This window comes from Lolium perenne, chromosome 3, assembly GCF_019359855.2.
Source record: "Lolium perenne isolate Kyuss_39 chromosome 3, Kyuss_2.0, whole genome shotgun sequence".
Taxonomy (NCBI): domain Eukaryota; kingdom Viridiplantae; phylum Streptophyta; class Magnoliopsida; order Poales; family Poaceae; genus Lolium; species Lolium perenne.
Window position 1 is genome coordinate 20592690 of NC_067246.2, and position 21291 is coordinate 20613980.

The following is a 21291-nucleotide window of genomic DNA, read 5'->3' on the forward strand; positions in this document are numbered from 1 at the left end:
GGAACCCCAAGAGGAAGGTGTGATGCGTACAGCAGCAAGTTTTCCCTCAGTAAGAAACCAAGGTTTATCGAACCAGTAGGAGTCAAGGAACACGTGAAGGTTGTTGGTGAAGGAGTGTAGTGCGGCGCAACACCAGAGATTCCGGCGCCAACGTGGAACTTGCACAACACAATCAAGATACTTTGCCCCAACTTAACAGTGAGGTTGTCAATCTCACCGGCTTGCTGAAAACAAAGGATTAATCGTATGGTGTGGAGAATGATGTTTGTTTGCAAAGAACAGCAGAGAACAATGATTGCAGTAGGTTGTATTTCAGATGTAAAAGAATGGACCGGGGTCCACAGTTCACTAGTGGTGTCTCTCCAATAAGATAAATAGCATGTTGGGTGAACAAATTACAGGTGGGCAATTGACAAATAGAGAGGGCATAACAATGCACATACATATCATGATGACTACTATGAGATTTACTTAGGGCATTACGACAAAGTACATAGACCGCTATCCAGCATGCATCTATGCCTAAAAAGTCCACCTTCGGGTTAGCATCCGCACCCCTTCCAGTATTAAGTTGCAAACAACAGACAATTGCATTAAGTATGGTGCGTAATGTAATCAACACAAATATCCTTAGACAAAGCATCGATGTTTTATCCCTAGTGGCAACAGCACATCCACAACCTTAGAACTTTCTGTCACCGTCCTGCATTCAATGGAGGCATGAACCCACTATCGAGCATAAATACTCCCTCTTGGAGTTACAAGTATCAACTTGGCCAGAGCCTCTACTAGCAACGGAGAGCATGCAAGATCATAAACAACACATATATGATAGATCAATAATCAACTTGACATAGTATTCCATATTCATCGGATCCCACCAAACACAACATGTAGCATTACAAATAGATGATCTTGATCATGATAGGCAGCTCACAAGATCTAAACATGATAGCACAAGAGGAGAAGACAACCATCTAGCTACTGCTATGGACCCATAGTCCAAGGATGAACTACTCACGCATCAGTCCGGAGGCGGGCATGGTGATGTAGAGCCCTCCGGTGATGATTCCCCTCTCCGGCAGGGTGCCGGAGGTGATCTCCTAAATCCCCCGAGATGGGATTGGCGGCGACGGCGTCTCTGGAACTTTTATCGTATCGTGGCTCTCGGTACTAGGGTTTTCGCGACGAAGGCTTTAAGTAGGCGGAAGGGCAGAGTCGGAGGAGGCACGGGGGCCCCACCCCACAGGCCGGCGCGGGCCCCTCCTTGGCCGTGCCGCCTTGTGGTGTCGGCCCCTCGTGGCCCACTTCGTATCCTCTTCGGTCTTCTGGAAGCTTCGTGGAAAAATAAGACCCTGGGCTTTTGTTTCGTCCAATTCCGAGAATATTTCCTGTGTAGGATTTCTGAAACCAAAAACAGCAGAAAACAGGAACTGGCGCTTCGGCATCTTGTTAATAGGTTAGTACCGGAAAACATAAAAATGATATAAAGTGTATATAAAACATGTGAATATCATCATAAAAGTAGCATGGAACATAAGAAATTATAGATACGTTTGAGACGTATCAGCACCCCAAGGCTGCACCCCACCTGGCGGCGCGGCCAGCAAGGGGGGCGCGCCACCCTGTGGTGAGGGCCCCTCCTGGCCCCACTTAGTCATCCCTTCCACTCATTCCACTCTCTCTCCCGAAAAAACTCGAACCAGTTCGTTCTCACTCGCGTTTTTGCCCGGGAGCTCAGGATTTCTCGATCTCCTTACTCAGCCCAGATTTCTGTCTGAAATTTGGCACATTTGTTCTCCGGTATGTGACTCCTCCGATTATCCAAATGGAATTTTGTTTGGTTGAGTATATTTTGAGTATTTTGCTGCTGTAGGTGACATGTTAAGTGAGTTTGCATGCTTGTTCTAAGTTGTAAAAATTAGTTTTGATGCATGTTTAGTACTCTACCAAGTTCCTATAGTAGTTTCCCTCATTTATATTTCTCAAAATCAACTTTTATAATGATTGTTGAAAAATTTCAGAAAATGGAGTGGAATAGACACCAACTCAACCAACATGAATTGGAGGTGCATGAAGTTATGAGAGTCCACCGTGAAGAGGGAGTATACCCCTCTTACTACCCATGCACCGATTTCATGAAGAGTGCAGGAATTTTTCAGGATGTTCGAAATCTAATTTCTAATGCAGGGTTAGAAGATTTTGTTGTTGGTGAACCTTACCAATATGCAAAACTAACCATGTCAGTGGTGCAGGATTTTGAATTCCATTGGTCCCAACCTAACCCCATGGTTCGATATAGAATCTACAATAAAACTATCAACTTGCCCTTTGATGATTTTTGTGCAGCTATTAAAGTGCCACAATGGGGATCATGTGAGAAGATTAGGGGGCTGCCACGGCAACTCTTGAATCTATACGAGATGATCTGCCAAGGGAGAAGCTTCTCAGATGAGAGTGGTAAAATTCGTAGTATTCAACTCCCATCTATTCACTATTTTGCTTACTTTATCACCAAGTGCGTTCTTGCTAGAAAGAATGCAAATAAGTTATCCGTCCATGACTTGGTTTTCTTAGCTGCTGCATTGCAACTTGATAGAACTTATAATTTGGGTGCTTTGATAGCTTTTAGGCTTGCTACTAACCGTGATAAAGGAGGAATTTGTGGAGGTCTCATTGCCTCTCGTTTGCTAGCTATGCATGGTGTAGAACCTCACCCTCTTGATGTTCAGCTCTCTATAGAGAAACTTGATATTGTTTCCATGATAAAACATGACTTTGTTTCTAATTGGTCTAATTTGAATAACCTGTCCTATGAGATAACCTTTTTCAAGAAAAAGTGGAGAGTAACTAAATCTGAAAGGCTAGTTGGATTGCCTGCACCTGCTTTGTTTAACCTTGGTTCCAGGGAAAATTGGTCGGTCACAGAAGATGAACTTGATGCATACATAGAGAGGAGCGGCCATCATGCAGGGGACGGCATGGAGGAGGCCGAGGAACCCCTCGACTTGTCATCCGACGCAGCAAGTTCTTCACATCAGCATTTTGGGCATGTGGAGCCTTCATCCTTTTCTTCTGCACAGGGATCTTATTATGACCACGCCATGTATGATCCACCGGTGTGGAACCCTGACCCTCGCTGAGGTTGATCTCCACTTAGGCCAAAAGCCTAAACTTGGGGGGAGGTATGCCGGCATCACTCATTCATTACATATTACAATTGCCGGTCATTTGTATATACTTGTTTCGCTTCTTTTGGTTGTTTCTCTTTCGGTTATTTTTATTTCAGTAGGCTCTTATTTTAGTTTTTGAAGGTTGTTACTACTGTAGTAACCTTTACTTTTACCTTTTTATTTCATTTGTGTGCCGATAGTTTCCTCTAATATGAGGAAAATGATATTTGGGGAAGTGCTGTCTAAAAAACAGATTCTAGACTGATACTAAAAAATTCTTAAAAATAGCCAGAACGTTATTTTGAGCAGCCAATTTTTGTACATGTTCCCCAGGTTATCATCTAACTTTCATTAGTTGAGCACTTTTCGCGTTGAACAGCAGAAGATTTTCAGAAAAAATGATTACTGTACTGCTGTCAAGTTTGGCAGATTTCTGCTGCTTTGCTTTTATGTGACTCTTTTAGTTTTCATTCTCTTGTTTTTGCTTTGTTTCTTTCCTAAAACACAAAAAGACCAAAAATATTTCTGTTGTTTCTCTTTACCATTTGTTTATTTGGTTTCTTGTTCCTATTTTGCTTTATTTACTATCGTTGGTTTGCTATGAGAAAATCCAAAAAGATTATACTTTCGTTCTTGTTTCCAATTCGAAAACACCAAAAATATTTGTTGTTCTTCTTCGGTTTTGTAAAGTTTATTATGGAGTTCAGCGGTCTCCGGTGGTTGGAGCTTGGTTTTCATTTCATATTATTCAAGCCACACAAGTGAAAGGCAATAATGACGATCTACGACAACTCGACTGTGGTGAGAGGCTGGTATGAACTCTATTTGTTTTCATTTTTGTACATATACTCATTCATGTGAGCATGTTTAGTTGGTTCATGTGAGGTATATGCCATTTAATGAAAGTCTAGTAGTTCATGATCTCTCATGTTTAGCTTCAATTATTAATAATGGGTAGCATGTCATAAATATTTGCTTGCATTGTTTTATTCATAGATAGGTATGACATTGTGGTATCCTCCTCTGAATAATTCGTTTGAATTGACTTGGCACATGCTCACGCATGCATATGACTGAAAAACAAAAGTCAATTAAGCCTCGATGATTTACTTTGCTTCAGAGTTCTTGTATCACTTTTATGCCTCCGTTAATTTCATTTTGTCGCAAGCATGATTATGACAGTTGTTGCTCTCTTGATTGTCGCTTCCCAGTCTATTGCTAGCCTTCACTTGTACTGAGCGGGAATGCTGCTCGTGCTTCCAAACCCTTGAAAACCAAGTTATTCCAAAGTGTCCACCATAAATACCTATGCATGGCATTTCAAACCATTCCAAGTAAATTTTCATGTGCTACCTTTAAAACCTTCAAAGTACTTCTCAATTTGTGTCAATGTTTTATAGCTCATGAGGAAGTATGTGGTGTTTTATCTTTCAACCTTGTCATTTACTCCTGACAGACTTTCACCAATGGATTAGTGGCACATCCGCTTATCCAATAATTTTGCAAAAAGAGCTGGCAACGGGGTGCCCAGCCCCAATTAATTAACTTTCATTAATAATTCTCTTCACATGTTTTGCCCTGATTTATCAGTAAGCAACTTAATTTGCAAATAGACACTCCTCCATGGTATGTGAATGTTGGAAGGCACCCGAGGATTCGGTTAGCCATGGCTTGTGTAAGCAAAGGTTGGGGGGAGTGTCATCCATAGTGAAACTAAAATACATGTGTAAACAAAAGAGAAGAGGGATGATTTACCTTGCTGGTAGAGATAACGTCCTTCATGGGAGCCGCTCTTGAAAGTCTGGTTGACGAGGTAGTTAGAGTGCCCACTACCTCTGCCCGGGCGTTCGGTCTGTTCGGTTTGCTCGGTCCGGTCTTTTCAGTCTTCACAAATTTCGGTCATCCAGAAATGGTACCCAAAATACGTTCGGTCTTTCCGGTCTTTCTGTATTCGGTCTTCGGTCTTTTCGGTCCGGTCTTCGGTCATGACCATATAGACCAAATAGAGAAAGTGTAACATATATATATATATAAGAAATGGAAGCACAACACGTTATGATTTCAGACATTTCACTAAATAATTTCTAGCAGAAGAATAAACTAGCACAACATGGTTCTGATAGCACATGTACATAAAAATGGGAGCACACAAATGGGGAAACTAAACAGTATATCACAATTCACAAGTTCACAACACGTTACAGACTTACAGTAGAGCAGCAGGAAATGGGAGCAGCTTACAGGTAGCAGTTTATAATTCAAAACAAATAAGAGAACATTAATTCTTACAACAAATAGCAAGTGCCTGTGCATTGATGATGTCCCATTGCCTGCTGTAGTAGCTTGAATTGGACGGTTACAATACTTGCACAATCGTTCTTTCACCTTACCATTGGAATCTAGAAGTTTGGTAAAATGCTCCCAGGCCTCTGATCTTGCTGCCATCGGTTTCCTCAATTTTGGATTCACAGGTTCCTCATCATCCTCAATTTGAATCACCCCCGCATCTTCCATTTTCATCGTGGCTTTCACTCCCGCAGCTATTGCTTCATCTGCTTCTGCATCCGCAAGCGCAAGTATATGGGCATCCGCTTCAAGTTCACGGGCATTCGCAAGGGCAAGTTCACGTGCATTCAGCTCATCCTCAAGAACATACTCAGGTTCGGATGCCATCTACAAACAGACAGAAGTAAAGTACATCTGAGTAAACAAGTGCACAACTAACCAGTAGAATTAAACAGAAATATTAGTCCAAATAGACACTATTTTACAGCAATCAAAATACATCAGTTTAACTGTCTAATTGTAGCAGTATATTTTACAACAGTATAACACTAGCTAATAAAGAAATAGAACATGCATAATATGGAGATATGGAGATCAATCCATAGATGACAAGGCGAGGATCTAATATCTTCTATACTAGTTGCAGTTGGAGACCAAGCCATAGAAATAGAATACGGATCAGAGATCTCCATCTACTAGCACAGTAGCACAATAACACTAGAAGATGAGTCTCACGGAGCAGATTAAAAACATTGGATGCAGGGAACGGGTTTTTCTTACCGTGTCACTTGCTGGCCGGATCCCTGTGGTGGCGTGCTGCCGGCCGACGCGGGGTTGGAGACCTGGAGATGCGGCGGGGAAGGAGATGCGGCTGGAGGCCTGGAGTGCTGGCCGGTCGGCCGGAGCGCCGGACGGCGGTGGTGCTTGCTCTTCCAGGAGGATGGGGCGGCGGCGCAACCCTAGGGCAGGTCTCTCCTGTGTGTTGTCCAGGGTCGAATGAGGAACGAAGCGAGAGTGAAAAGAGGCCTGGATGCTGGAGTGGAGCTAGAAAAGTGGCCGAATGGGCTGCTGGGCTGAAATGATCGGTCGCTTCGGTCGCTTCGGTCGTTCGCTCGACACAACCGAACAGTATTGAAATATTTCGGTCAGTTGCCTGGCAAGACCGATCGTATGACCGAACACCGAATTTTCTTGTATTTCGGTTTCGGTCCCGGTTATTTCGGCTTCGGTCTTCGGTCTTCGGTTTTTTATGCCCGGCCAGACCACTACTATTCGTTGACAACAACAAACACCTCTCAAAACAATTTTACTTCTGTTTTAAAAATGAAAAGCTCTAACACATGTTAATCCCTGCTTCCCTCTGCGAAGGGTCAATCTTTTACTTTTATGTTGAGTCACCATCCTTTCTTTGAGCACCTTCTTGAGAGCATAATTGTCATTCTTAGTGTAATATGCTTGTCCCAGAATATGGTTAACTGTGGTATAACTTTGATGCTTTTATCTTTGATAATCTTTACTTCTAGTCTTTCCATGAATTTCAGAGGTGCCTGGGCATTTATGTTTTGCTGTACAAATACGGGCAAGCGAGATACCACTTTATCATATCTTTTTATGAACATTGCAATCCTGCTGATAGATATGATTCATGATGCTTATTATTAGTTTGTTGGTATCTTTTTCATGATTGACATAACTATTAGATGACTTTATTTGCATGTATCTTATTGTGAATTGCCTAAGTACTCGTCCATATCATGAGAATATTTACATCATATGAACAAATGTGTTCGTGAAAGTTCTTTTATCGCACTCAGTTGTTAACTGAATTGCTTGAGGACAAGCAATAAGCTAAGCTTGGGGGCAGTTGATACGTCCAAAACGTATCTACTTTCCCGAACACTTTTTGAAAGGACACGGATGTCGCCTAGAGGGGGGGTGAATAGGCGATTTAAAACTTTTACGAGATGGGCTTAACAAATGCGGAATAAAACTAGCGTTTACTTTATCAAGCCCAAAGCCTATATACTATGGTTCACCTATGTGCACCAACAACTTATGCTAAGCAATACAAGCAACTATGTGATAGCAAGATATATAACTTCAAGCACGATGGCTATCACAAAGTAAAGTGCATAAGTAAAGAGCTCGGGTATAGAGATAACCGAGGCACGCGGGAGACGACGACGTAGCCCGAAGTTCACACTCTTGCGAGTGCTACTCTCCGTTGGAGCGGTGTGGAGGACAAGTCACTCCAAATGCACGAGGGCCACCGTATTCTCCTCGAGAATTCCCACCAAGAGGGATGTCCTCGATCCACTATGTAACCTTAGGGAGGTTACCGAACCCGCACAAAGCTTGGAGCTATCTCCACAACTTAATTGGAGGCTCCCAACAAATTGCCACAAAGGCCTTGCCCTTGAAGAATCTCCACAACTTAATTGGAGTCCCCAAGAACACCACAAAGACCACTAAGGATTGCCACAAAGGCCACTAAGCCGTCTAGGGTCCAAAGACCCAAGAGTAACAACCTTCTTGCTTTCACTTCCACGAATCACCGTGGAGAACTCAAACCGATGCACCAAATGCAATGGCAAGAACATCACAAAGATGCTCAAGTCCTTCTCTCTCAAATTCCAACAAAGCTACAAAAGCTATTGGGGGAATAAGAGAGGAAGAACAAAGAGGAGAACACAAAATTCTCCAAGATCTAGATCCCAAAGATTCACTCACAAAGAGATGATATGGTTTGGTCAAAGTGTGGATCTAGATCTCCTCTCTCTTTTCCCTCAAAAGGGGGCAAGAATCATGGAGGGATAGAGAGAAAGGGCAAGCTTCTCAAGAAGAGCAATGGAGGAGAGAGAGTGTGAGAGAGCTGCAGCCCAAGGAGGAAGAAGGGGGGTATTTATACCCCCCCGAAAAATCGAGCCGTTGCAGGATTTACAGGGCCGGATAATCCGGTGTAAGAGAGGGCCGGATAATCCGGCCCCCCTGAAATATCCGGCCTTTGGGAAAATCCGGGCAAAAATCCGGCCCCATTCCAGACTTACTTTTCGAAAAGTCCTTAGCCAAATTTCAGGGGCCGGATATTTTGCAAATATCCGGCCCGGAAAATCCGGCCAGGTGAAACTTGTAAAATCAATATCTAAAGATTGGTAGCTCCGAATTGAGTGAACCCAATTTTGTTGGAAAGAGGACGACAAGAGCTACCCAACAAAAATATGGAAACCAGTGGGGGTTGATTTTCTATTATTTTTAGAGGTGCAACACCTCAACATGAGAAACCGAGAAAATCACCAAACTCGAAAACGCAACAAATGATCTATGCAAAATCCGTTTTCGATGAACTAGAGCTTGTCATGAGAATAAGCACAAGCTCTAAAACATCACATGGATAAGATCTAAATAACAACCAAGAAAGATGATGCAAGGATGCAAAGGTTTGAGCTCTCTCCGAACGATACGATCGAGTTACTCACTCGAGAGCCCTCTTGATAGTACGTCAACTAAACTATAAACCGGTCTCCAACTACACTATGAGACCGGTGAGAAAGAAACCCTATCAAGAGCAAACCTTAACCTTGCGCGTTCCACTTGAGCTCGATGATGACGATCTTGACCGCAACAAGATGGAACACCTTTCTTGATTGTGCTTGCTTGATGAAGTCATGCGAATTGCTCCCCCATACTCCACTATGGGAGAGCTTCTTCTTTGGCGCATCTTCACATATCCATGAACATCATATGGATGGGAGAGCTTCTTGCTTGATGAAGTCTTGTGGGTTGCTCCCCCATAATCCATCATGGGAGAGCTTCTTCTTCGACGCATCTTTACATATCCATGATCACCATATGGATGGCAAGAGTCAAGCAAAGGATCTCTTCGAGATGGCTCAACTTGAACTTGCACTTCATTTCTTCATGGCAAGCTTCAAGCATATGATCTCTTCGAGTTGGCTCATCTTGAACTTGCACTTCATTTCGTTGATGTCTTGAAGTTAACTTTGAGAGCTCACTTCATCTTTATCTTCAAGCCATACTTGACACTTGATCTTCTTCATTTGCTTCTTATTGCAATCTTGAAGCCAACATATGGTTCAAGCATTGCCTATGGACAACTCCTACAAATATAACTCAATGCAAACATTAGTCCATAGGGATTGTCATTAATTACCAAAACCACACATGGGGGCTCCATGCACTTTCACTTTTGCTATTGTTTTGCCTCTAATTTGTGTGTTTTGGATACGACTAACACGGACTAACGCTGTTTTCAGCAGAATTGCCCTGGTGTCTTATTTTTGTGCAGAAACTCAACTTTCAGGAAAATCCCCGGAAATAATTGCAATGGGCCTATTTTCACAGAAGACCTACGGAGCCAGAAGACGAGACGGAGGGGGGCCACGAGGCGCCCACACCACCAGGCGGCGCGGTGGGCCCCTGGGCTGCGCCGCCCTATGGTGGCGTCGCCTCGGGCAGCCCCCGACGCTCCCCTCTGGACTACTTAAGGCCTTTGACCTAAAAACGCACGGGGGTTCGACCAATTTTCCAGAAGACATCCAGAACTCCGCCGCCATCGCGAAACTCCGTCTCGGGATCAGAAACTCCGTTCTGGCACCCTGCCGGGACGGGGAATTGGAGGAGATCATCGCCATCATCACCACCGACGCCTCTCCATCGACCATCCATGTTTCCCCCATCCATGTGTGAGTAATTCCCCCACTGTAGGCTGAACGGGATGGTAGGGATTGGATGAGATTGTTCATGTAATAGCATAAGATTGTTAGGGCATAGTGCCTAGTATCCGTTGTTGGTACTTTTATGATATTGTTGCAACTTGTTATGCTTAATGCTTGTCACTAGGGCCCGAGTGCCATGATTTCAGATCTGAACATGTTATTGATTCATGATGATATTCATTGTTTTATGATCTTACCTGCAAGTTGTATACACATATTGCTGTCCGGAACCCGAGGCCCCAAAGTGACAGAAATTGGGACAACCGGAGGGGAAGGCTGTGATATGAGGATCACATGTGTTCACGGAGTGTTAATGCTTTGCTCCGGTACTCTATTAAAAGGAGTACCTTAATTACCAGTAGTTTCCCTAGAGGCCCGGCTGCCACCGGCTGGTAGGACAGAAGATGTTGTGCAAGTTTCTCATTGCGAGCACGTACGACTATATACGGAACACATGCCTATGTTTATTTAGTACTTGGATACTGTTTTATTATTATCTGCAAATTCCTTGCCTTGATTGTTACATGAGTTCTCTTATCCATGCAGAGCCCGTTCATCCATCCCTGTGCCTACAGTATTTTAATCCTGCTGTTTACTATAATCACTACTGCTGTCTTTATTACACTGCTGCTTATATTTCACTACTCGCATCGTTGCTATAAAAGTGTTATCCGATAAACTCTTGCGAGCAAGTCTGTTTCCAGGTGCAGCTGAATTGATAACTCCGCTGTTAAGGCTTACAAATATTCTTTGGCTCCCCTTGTGTCGAATCAATAAATTGGGTTTTACTTCCCTCGAAGACTGTTGCGATCCCCTATACTTGTGGGTCATCAGGCATCTCTAAACCGTTTGCGTCCGCGAGGGCTGAAAATGTGTCTGGAACACGCTCTAGCGGGACGACGCATAGCTACCGGGTAGTCCATCCTTTTTACAACTTTCGCTGCTCACAAAATAGTTTTTTTCAGGTAGGGACATATCCCGAGTGATGATTGGGGATCTAGGACACCCCTCGCTACGCTTTCCATGACAGTAAATCAGTGGCTGAATCATTGTGTGCATCATTCTGTTGGGAGTAGTGGCATAGTACCCCCAGGGCGATGGCAAGTCGCCATGCCAACCTTCTCTATCGACACGCCAACGTTCATGATCTATCAATGCGTGCATCGATCATTGTGTGTGCCATTTTGTTGGGAGAAAGTGTGTGTGCCATTTTATTGGGAGTAAGGGCATCTCTAAACCGTTTGCGTCCGCGAGGGCTGAAAATGCGTCTGGAACACGCTCCAGCGGGACGACGCATAGTGACCGGGCCGTCCGCAGCGACGCAAACCCGGCGTATATTTGCGCCTGGGATGCGTCGCGGCGGACGTCCCAAGTGGCCGCTCGCTTTTCTACCGGGCCCGCCTGGCAGCGAGCCTGTATCGAAGGCATCGCTTCCGCGGTCAGCGCTTCCGCGTCTGCGCCGCAGCCTTCACCATCAATGTCGCGGCTGCCTCTTCTGCGCGCGCACTGGCGGGCGGCGGCTGGGCTTCTGCGCCGCCTTCAATGGCATCGTTTTCCGCGCGTGGCCGGCCTTAAAAGTCGACCGACATCGTTCCTGGCATCGCCCACACCACGGACACCTCCACTCCCACCACCGCCGCGCGCCGCCACAACACCATAGGGAAGAGGAAAACGACTTCGAGGCGTCCGGCAGCGGCACCAAGAAGGCGGAGCGGCCGCACAGGGTGCCGCTGCCCGTCAGTGTAGCGCGGCTCATGCACGTGAACTGGACGCCGTGCGACGGCTGGGGGGACGTGCACATGCCTGGCGGCTGGCGGCTCAGCTACCTCCGGGTGCAAGTCCCGCCCATGCCTGCGCGTGAGCCATATAGGAGCGCCGAGATCCGGCGCATGCGGCGGCACCTGCCGCCGGACCTCCGCGCCGATCCCACCTACGCCATCGACTCCGACACCTGGCGCACCTCGCGCGAGTCCGAGAAGGATCCGAGGAGGAGGGCGGGCTTCCTCGGCGACAGAGACTTTTCCTTTGACCATCCACCGGCGCCTCGTCGTCCAACATGGCAGGCGCCGCCGCCTGCACAGGACGACGACGACGAGGACTACAGCGAGGCGCTAGCCTACTACAACGAGGAGGCCAAGGTCGACAGCGACGACTAGGTCGCCCGCATTTTCCAGGAATGACAGTTGGCCATGGCGGAGGTCCGGAAGTTCGAGTACCCGGAGACGATGACGGACGACGAGATCGCGAGGCTCGACGTCCTCGTCTCGGAGGTGGACCGACCGGTGCAGCCGCCACTGCCCTGGTACGCCACCGGCATCATGCCGCCGGGCCTCACGGAGGAAGAGGCCCTACGATGGGCGCTCCAGGACTCGGCCACGCCACCGGTTCAACCGCCGCCTCCACCTCCGTCGTATAACCCGTGGGGGCCTCCACCTCCACCACCGGCGTGGGCTGCTCAACCTCCACCGCCGGAGTGGGCTGCTCCACCTCCACCACCGGCCTGGGCTGCTCCACCTCCACCACCGCCGGCGGCACCGGCGTATGTTCCGCCGATTCCCAACTGGCCGTGGCCGGTACCGGAGCTCGTCGTGATCGACAGCGACGACGAGAACCAGTAGGCGCAGGCGTTGTTAGGGTTTTTATTTTCCTTTCTTTTACTATGTAAATTATGTTTTTATGTTGAAAAAATGGAAAATCGAAAAAAAATGCGTCGTGCCGCTGGAGCCACCCCCAGACGCAAACGGACGCGCGGTCGATTTCGACCATTTGGACCAACGCAAACGGACGCGCGCGGACATTTTCGACGTCCGAAATGCGTCGCCCCGTTGGAGATACCCTAATGACATATTACACCCACCCCAGGGAAACGGCAAGTTCCTGCCAACCTTCTATGTCGACATGCCGACGTTGTAATAGGAGGCAAGTATAACACGTGCTCAAATTTGCAAGTCGTTTTTTTCCTCTTCCTCCTGGCGAGAGGCGGCGGCGGCTCAACCTCCTCCCAATCTCCTCCACCGGTCGGCGCATTTGCCCTGGTCCCCTCTTCCCGCTTGCCGCTCCGTCGGTGGCATGAGGGAGTGTAACCTTGTGGCTCTGTTCTGGCCTAGTAGTTAGGGTTATGTTTTGTCCGATGTGTTGCGCCATTGGGGGTGGTGGGAGCGGCACCCGGGCTAATAAATCTGCCTCAACTCTACTCCCACACAAGCTAGGACCTTCCGGGCGGCGTCTCGGAGTTGATGGCAACCTGTGCTGATCGGTCTCGGAGTTGGTGGAATATTGAGAAGCTCAAGTTTTTGTTCGAGGGGTGCTCAAAAAAGGCGTTTGGTTGGCTAAGTTGCACATGTTTCCTGCATGGAACGAGTTTTAAAGTATCCACAAAATTGCCCCATTACGAGATTGTTTTAACTTAGCCTAGCTCCGGCGGGCGCAATGTACACCTGTTGTGAAGCGCGGAAGGCAAAGCATTTCGGCACAACTCCCCACTCCACTCCCACACCGCCTAAAACCGCACTCTCACCCCCATTTGGTGTTGTCCTGTATGGCCGGCGCCACACCACCTCCACGTCAACCCCCTATGTGTTCAAACATCTTAGTTTGTCCATGAGGTCAATTATTTATAAGATTCTTGTTTACATCATCAATTAATTTATATTTAAATCTTTATCCTAGGAAAATTGCTTTATAAATCATTGATTCGTATATTTAGAGGAGATGGATCAAACCGCTCTGCAGTTGGTGTAAGATTGAGAAGAATCCATGAAGAGCAATGCTCATGTTTTTTTTTTGGGTTGCTCAATCCTGAAGTGGTCCAACCCAGTGCGGCCAGATTTGTTTTTTGAGCTCCAGTGCGGCCAGATTGAGCTCAACCCAGGCGATGAGGCGAAGCTATCGGGAGGTGATATACACCGAGCTGTGCGGTGGGTCCCAGTGGGCATTTTGGGCCGGCCCACGGTTCTCACTTATTTTTATTTTTTCTTTTTCATATTTCTGCGTTTCTGTTTACGTTTCTTTAAAAGCTATAAAATATTTTAAAACCCGAAGTTTCAAAATTTGAAAAACATTATTTTCGAAAATTTAATATTTTATATGAACAATTTTTGCATTTGAACATTTTTAAAATTTGAACAATATTCAAATTGAACAATTTTTATATTTTGAACAATTTTCGAATTTCAAAAATTTCATACTTAAACAATTTTCGACTTTGAAATTTGTTTATATTTAAACGATATTTTTTAATCTGAATATTTTTCAAAAACACGTCTTTTTTAAATTTGATTCTAATTTTTTTTTAAAATATGTACAAATTTTAAGATGAACATTTTTAATTTGACCAAATTTTATAGTAAACATTTTTTAATTTGAACAAATTTTAAATTGAAATTTTTTAGGTTTGAATATTTTTCAAATTTAAACATTTCCCAAATTTGAACATTTTTTAAATTTCAACATTTTTAAGTCTTTATATTTTTCGAATCTGGAAATTAAAAGTAACAAAAAATAAACAGAAAAAAGAACAAAAGAAAACATAAAACAGAAAGAGGAAAAAAAAGAAACAGAAAAGGAGAAAAAAACGAAAAAAGAGAAAGCCCTTACCTAACTGGGCCGGCCCGTACCGCGCGCGGGGTGTGCGGCGAGCGGTACGCGCCGACCTGGTCGGTGTATAGGGTTTTCCGAAGCTATCTCCTCCTCTAACTCCAGCCCATCATCTTATGTCACCCATTTGAAGCATTCAGCCCAGGCATCCTTCCGGCCCGCGTAAAACCCGTACCCCGCCCCGAGATATTTTCCATTTCGCTCCCTCCAGAAACAGAGCACTCGAAAACGAGCCCACAAATCCAATTCCCCCTCTGCCCTATCCGCCTATCGGTTTCGGTTCCCACCGTCCTCCCCGCCGGCCATGCCGCTCGCCATGGCCACTCCCACCGCCGCCGCCCACCTCGCCTCACCGCGCCCCCCCTCCACCTTCTCCACCACCCCCCGCCGCCGCCACCTCGCCGCCCCGAGCCGCGGCGTCCGCCTCGCCTCCGTCCCCGTCCCCGACCCCGGGGCGGGGCCGCTGGAGTACACGCCCTGGCTCATCGCCGGCCTCGGCAACCCCGGCGCCAAGTACCACGGCACGCGCCACAACGTGCGTACACTCGTCCCTGCTCCCGTTCCCCCCTCCCCCTCCTCCGGTTCGAGACCGCCCCCTCCAACTTCATTTCGTGCGCGCGCGCGTGCGTGCTTGTGTGTTGTCAGGTGGGGTTCGAGATGGTGGACCGCATCGCGCGGGAGGAAGGCATCGCCATGAACACCATCCAGTCCAAGTCCCTGCTCGGAGTAGGTACCCTGCTGCTCACTCTCTCCTCGCCTGCACCCTGCTCTACTTGCCTGCTATGGTTTCCAGTTCATCTTTGAAAATGTTATGTAGTTTACCTAGTCAATTGCTCTGCCAAATTCATCTTTGAAAATGTTCTCTTCTACTGCTAAAAAATTAATTCGTGTTGTTGTCTTGTTGACGGCTTCTTGATTTTGAACGTTAACCATGATGTTCACAATACGTGTTCGTTGGAGCCTTGGTGGTACTACATTTGTGTAGTGGCATATATTTGATGCATTAACTACTTCTGAAGAAAGTAGTCTTGGTACATTTTCTTACTGCAAGCACCGTTATGAACGGCGAGATGTTGTTGCAGTCATTTCTCATTTGTAATCTTTATATTTATAATTGTGTTGTCAATCATCCTTTGTGTTGAATTCGGTGCAGGTTCAGTTGGGGATGTCCCAGTGTTGCTGGTAAAGCCACAATCATACATGAATTACTGTGGTGAATCAGTGAGTGTTTTATTCTTGGCCTTCATGTAATAAACATTTCATGGGAACTATATTATTTCTGGAACAGTTACTTATAGATTGTATTTACAATAATAGTATCACTTCAAAGTCTGTTTGGCACTCACAGCACCAATCTATCAGTATCAGTTCCGTTGGTAATCTTTTGAGTGCTTCACAACTATGCCTAGATATATCAATTCTCATTTCACTTAGTATATCATGGAGCACGTCTTACCATAATGAGCTGCTATAAGTTGGTGCCAGGACTTGTTGAACACCTACTATTTCTAGTCTGATGCAATTTTGATCTTCTTAATTTGTCATGTACTAACGGAAAACGTTCCTCTATTATGTGAAGATTGGACCGCTTGCTGCCTATTACCAAGTACCTCTGCGACACATTCTTGTGGTACAGTATATCATTGTTCTCTAAATAGTTTACCACAATCATTCAGCATCATGTGCTTGCGACTGAAATCAATGAGTTATGTATTTTCTTGCAGATTTATGATGAGACGAGTCTGCCCAATGGTGTATTGCGAGTTCAACGGAAAGGTGGTCATGGCCGCCATAATGGGTAATATCCAGAGTTCCAAATCATCTAATCAATTAGTAGGTGTATTACTTGTAGTCATAAGGAACCTGCTGATGTTACTCACATACATAATGCAGCAGACTTATTTCAGCTACTTCATTTTCTCTTTGTGGAGTTCTGAGTGAACCAAAAGTAGACCAATTTAGTTAGAGTAACTATAATAAAACTTGGCCTGGTTTAGTTATCAGATTTAATAGAAAGATTTACTTCTCTCGAAATCATACCGATTGTTACCTTTTTGTATAGCTCCTGTTGAGACGTTCGTCTGAAGAACTCAAGAACAACAATCATGAGTTTTCTCAGGATGCAAGCATATGCATTACATGGGTCCAACTTACAAAATAAAATTGTCAAAATTTTACATTTGAATACTTGAATCGATGCTTGCCTCTTCTGACTATGTATTGTGAGGAAAATATTAGTTCCTTTCTTTCATTAGGTTTTGGTTATATTTAGCATTAGTTTGCTTATAAGCATTATGCTTTTGAAGTTCTGTTTCTGTAGTTTTTAAATCTAAGATCCATTACTTACATTTCACAATCTGTTGCTTACACTATGCAATTACCATCTTCATGAAAAACAGCTTACAGAACGTAATTGAGAATTTGGATGGATGCCGGGAGTTTCCTCGTTTATCGATAGGTATATATGACTGTGTACACCACCTAACTCTTTAGTGTCTTCCCTGAATTCATATTATGGCAATATTGAGCTGTTGAATGTTGGATATAGGCATTGGTAGCCCACCTGGTAAAATGGATGCACGAGCTTTTCTTCTGCAAAAGTTTAGTTCAGAGGAACGTGTTCAGGTATTGACTTTTCCCTACGTTTAATCAGTTAATCGTAGATATGGCATATTGTATGTAGTGTGAAAATCCCTTTCTTGTGAGCTTTCCTCCTCTTGTCGACTATATGTGTATGTTCATCTGTCTTTCTTCTCTTCAACTAGACAAAAAACCCGACGTCATTGCTAACTTCAGTTGCATGACTAATAACATTTCAATTGAACATTTGCTGAAGAGAAAATGAGAAAAAATCTTCCACTATTTCGTTGGGTAATCATAACCAAAAGACATGATATTTGGTGAAGTCTTAAGTTGTAATCAAGCTACAAATGATTGTGTGAACATGTCTTAACTACAACAAAGAATGATGATGTAGTTCTGTATTGCCGTATTGGCCAAAGTGCACCTTTTGTGGTTGACACTAAGGTACTATCTCATTTATATATACTGCCAATTGTTACCATTACAAGCTTACACAGGAGAGTTTTTGCATGCTTGGTTCTGGGGAGCAACATTAGGAATCTTAACCTGTACTTTATCATCCTAAAGAAAACTGATTTTTTTGTGTCCTGGATTCCCTCTTTTCTAGTGGTCTGCCCTGTTGTGGGAGGAACTCTCTCATATGGTTGTTTCTACATGTTTGTTGATTTAAACCTGTTCTGTTAATTTGATCAAGATTGACACCGCGTTGGAGCAAGGGGTGGATGCTGTGAGGACTCTGGTGCTCAAGGGTTTTAGTGGAAGTATTGAGAGATTCAATCTGGTGCAGAAGTACAAGTTCAACAGGGTTTGATGTAGATGCTTGGATCTGCCTACTTTTGGAAGATGCATGAATACACACCAACATTGTTGGAAGTGTTTGATGTGATAATTTGCATATCCTACTTAGGCGCACTAAGTTGGGTGCCCTGTAGTTTTTAGGATGCTAAGAACTTAGCAGCATGTATATAAGGTAGAGTTCTTCACATCTTCCGAAAGATAACTCATGGTTTACTCAAATTGGAAACATGATAGGACCAATTGATAAAGGCCATGTAAAAGCACTATGTACTTCTATAGGTTAATGATTAAGACATTTGGGTCTGATATACAAGAGGAATGTAGACCATTTCGTTCCCCCTTTCCTGATTCTGTGATTTTGTCGATGCAAATAAATACTAGTTGTCCTTGTTGGAGTAGATCATCTGCCTGCAAAGTGGTGATAGAGGTGATTTATTATCTTTGACCGTACAACTCGTTTTCATCAACTTGATGTGGTAAAGTTGTTTAGTAGTGTGTCATATTATGGTTAGAGATGTCTATGCCCCCACGTTATCTCACACTTCAGAAAACTATTGTTGAAGATCCTCATTGCTTATTTGATAAGGACTTGAAAGCAAAATATAGTTTATTTATTTTCTTATGCTGATATGTCAGTCTGAACTTGTCGGTAGCAGATAGATAGTAGAAGTTTCTCGTACTATGTAAGGCTTGCACAACTTCTTGCATCATCTAACCTATACTACCAGTCCACCATCTAGAAGAAGCAGAGTAAAGCTAATGTAGCTCTAGTTTGCATTATGTTTACAAGTTCAATCTGGAAATCGAGTCGTTAACTTGCATAAGTTAGCTTATGACGAAGTAAATGCCATTAGCAACTATCTAGGAACCTACTTTAGCTAAATTTGAAAACTGGGTCTACACAGAGTACTACAAACTAATTTAAGAAGACAAGATCTGTTAGACTTAGGGTCATTTGTTTCCTGTGATGACAGAAGTTAGAAGCCCTTGAAGCGTTCAAGTTGATAGGGTACATCAAGGTGGAGATAATAATTGAATCACCTTTTGAGTTCATGGCTGGCTTATGCTCATCTTCTTCTTTACTGCTATCTTATCCTTATGTGCATTTCAATTTTCAGTTTATTAGCTCCTGATCTGGCACCATGCCATTTTACTACTCCCGCAGTTGTACTAACTTTGTACTTAATCCCCGACATTTATTATGGATCAGAGAGAGTGCCACAGATCATGAAAGTTAACCAACATTTATAGTGGTGCATAAATATTCCGTAACACTAGGTTTGGGTTAGTACTAGCACATTTCATATTCTTTTTGTATTTTTGACTTGGATCGTTTTCATATTTTGAAATAGATGCTGCTTTGCCTCTGTTTCAACGAAAGATGGTGCCATGCATAAAAAAATAAATTGGTGATGTTTATAGCATGCACATGTTAAAATTCGGGGAAGTGTACTTTTGCTACTTATGCTACTTAACCCTTACAAAACAATTATACACATGTTCCCTGCATAATAGTGTATTTTTATTTGCTTCGTTGCAGAACAACTACATATATGTATATATGTCATCAAATTTTATTAGTGAACGTTACAACGTCAAATGCATGATTTGGCAATACAGTTAGTGAAGGTAAGATTCAGAAACCTAGTCTTTTTTGCAACTGGCAATGGCGATTGGCAACCTCCATCCAGAATTTTTTTTTGGGTTTCACATATTAGTCCAGAAGTTTGCGTAGTTGGAGAAATGACCTGTGTACTGATGCTGGGTTTTCGTAGTTGATTAGTTGTCATAGAATCAAACAAGGTGGCTATTTTTATGGTAAGAGTTCATAAATATCTTTTGTTTACTTTTAATTGGCCATACTTGATTAAATTAAAGGTTGTACCACTACCACCCTTCTGTTTTCAAGCTTCAAAGTGTCTGAGAGCAAAGATGAAATAAGTACCCCTTCAGAAAATAAAGATGCAGTAGCTTTTGGTAACTGTGTAAATGTGAAAAAGATCAGTTTTGAGTAACAACTGTATGAACTTATGATGAATTAAGTGCCTAGAGAATTATGTCTCATGTGATGACCACATGTGTTCATTATTTGCTGAAGCAATAGTTGAATGGAAAGTAACTTATTCTGAATAAAATAATAGTTTGTTTTACTAGAACATCAAAGTGGGCAAGGAAGGAACTAGTTTCAGTGCTGAGCTGCCAATATTCCAGAAAAGCCATAGATAACTTATGGTATGATGTTACCAGTAACAACCAAGTGACTTGTCCAATACATCACACAAGATACGATATTTGTCAAAGGCTTAGTTTTGACCTTGGTTTCAAGACCAAAAACCATTAGTCTAGTAACCTCACTTCCACTACTTTTCACTAGAAAAATTCCTTATGCCAAATTCTTTTTTTAATCACCAAGTGGATTCCAAAGTTTCAAAGATTATATTACCTAAAGCTCTTCCCTCCACCATCACGTTACCTAAACTACTTGCTAATCTCTTTCTTAAAGCCATCACACAAGTAGGACATGGAGTAATCATACATCTAATCCATGTGCATCCATTTGTTGATCATTCGCTTGCTGAGCTGTATTATATGTACCAAGTGTCGTAATCGTAGCCGTATTAGCTTAGTTCACGGGTTACACTGGATCTCTGGGTTTTAAATTGTTTTCTGTGGTGACGTTTCATTTTAGTGTTTTGTTAAGCTTTAGACATTCTAGACTATTAGATTTTGGTCTAGGTGTTTCTTTACTCCCTTATTGCATGATTAAGTATAGGAGAATCACTTCACATGACTTTAAGTGAAATCCACCCAATCTCAAGTGCTTATTTTTATGGAGTAGGTAATGTCACTTGGAACACTAGAACATAGTTTATAGTCCTTGCTCACATTGCTTGGGTTTGCTAACTAGCTTTCAAACTTATTCTGAAGGAAGACATCAGACTCAATTATTAAGCCATGCCATTCTTAATCTCCTGTGGTGGCCCAAAAAGCACTTGCGGAGAAAAATAGAGAGATATGGTTGCTAAGTTGAGTGTTATGTATATATTGCTTTGCAGTAAAATGGGTGAGGTCATCCTTGGGATTAAACTATGCGGTAAACTTGTCATCATGAGCCACAA

General features: G+C 43.7%; 1 protein-coding gene and 1 long non-coding RNA gene across 2 annotated transcripts; one reads left to right on the forward strand and one right to left on the reverse strand.

The window, feature by feature from the left end:
• Positions 1–5314: 5314 nt before the first annotated feature.
• On the reverse strand, positions 5315–6718 carry LOC127341053 (uncharacterized). Its single transcript, XR_011754672.1, has 2 exons — positions 6240–6718; positions 5315–5846 (listed from the first exon to the last, which is right to left on the reverse strand). It is a non-coding gene; the product is annotated as an uncharacterized lncRNA (long non-coding RNA).
• An 8298-nt stretch (positions 6719–15016) lies between these two features.
• On the forward strand, positions 15017–18508 carry LOC127341052 (chloroplastic group IIB intron splicing facilitator CRS2, chloroplastic-like). Its single transcript, XM_071827795.1, has 8 exons — positions 15017–15326; positions 15437–15521; positions 15945–16012; positions 16371–16421; positions 16516–16589; positions 17191–17249; positions 17340–17416; positions 18069–18508. Exons 1-8 carry the CDS (start codon positions 15096–15098, stop codon positions 18183–18185), a joined length of 762 nt encoding a protein of 253 aa, XP_071683896.1. The 5' UTR covers positions 15017–15095; the 3' UTR covers positions 18186–18508.
• The last annotated feature ends 2783 nt before the right edge of the window (positions 18509–21291 follow it).

Excerpts from the sequence above, each read along its gene's own strand:
- LOC127341052 (XM_071827795.1), top strand. The coding sequence starts at position 15,096 with ATGCCGCTCGCCATGGCCACTCCCACCGCCGCCGCCCACCTCGCCTCA. Across the intron at positions 15,327-15,436 it reads ACCACGGCACGCGCCACAAC|GTGGGGTTCGAGATGGTGGA; the intron begins GTGCGTACACTC and ends GTGTGTTGTCAG. Across the intron at positions 15,522-15,944 it reads CAAGTCCCTGCTCGGAGTAG|GTTCAGTTGGGGATGTCCCA; the intron begins GTACCCTGCTGC and ends AATTCGGTGCAG.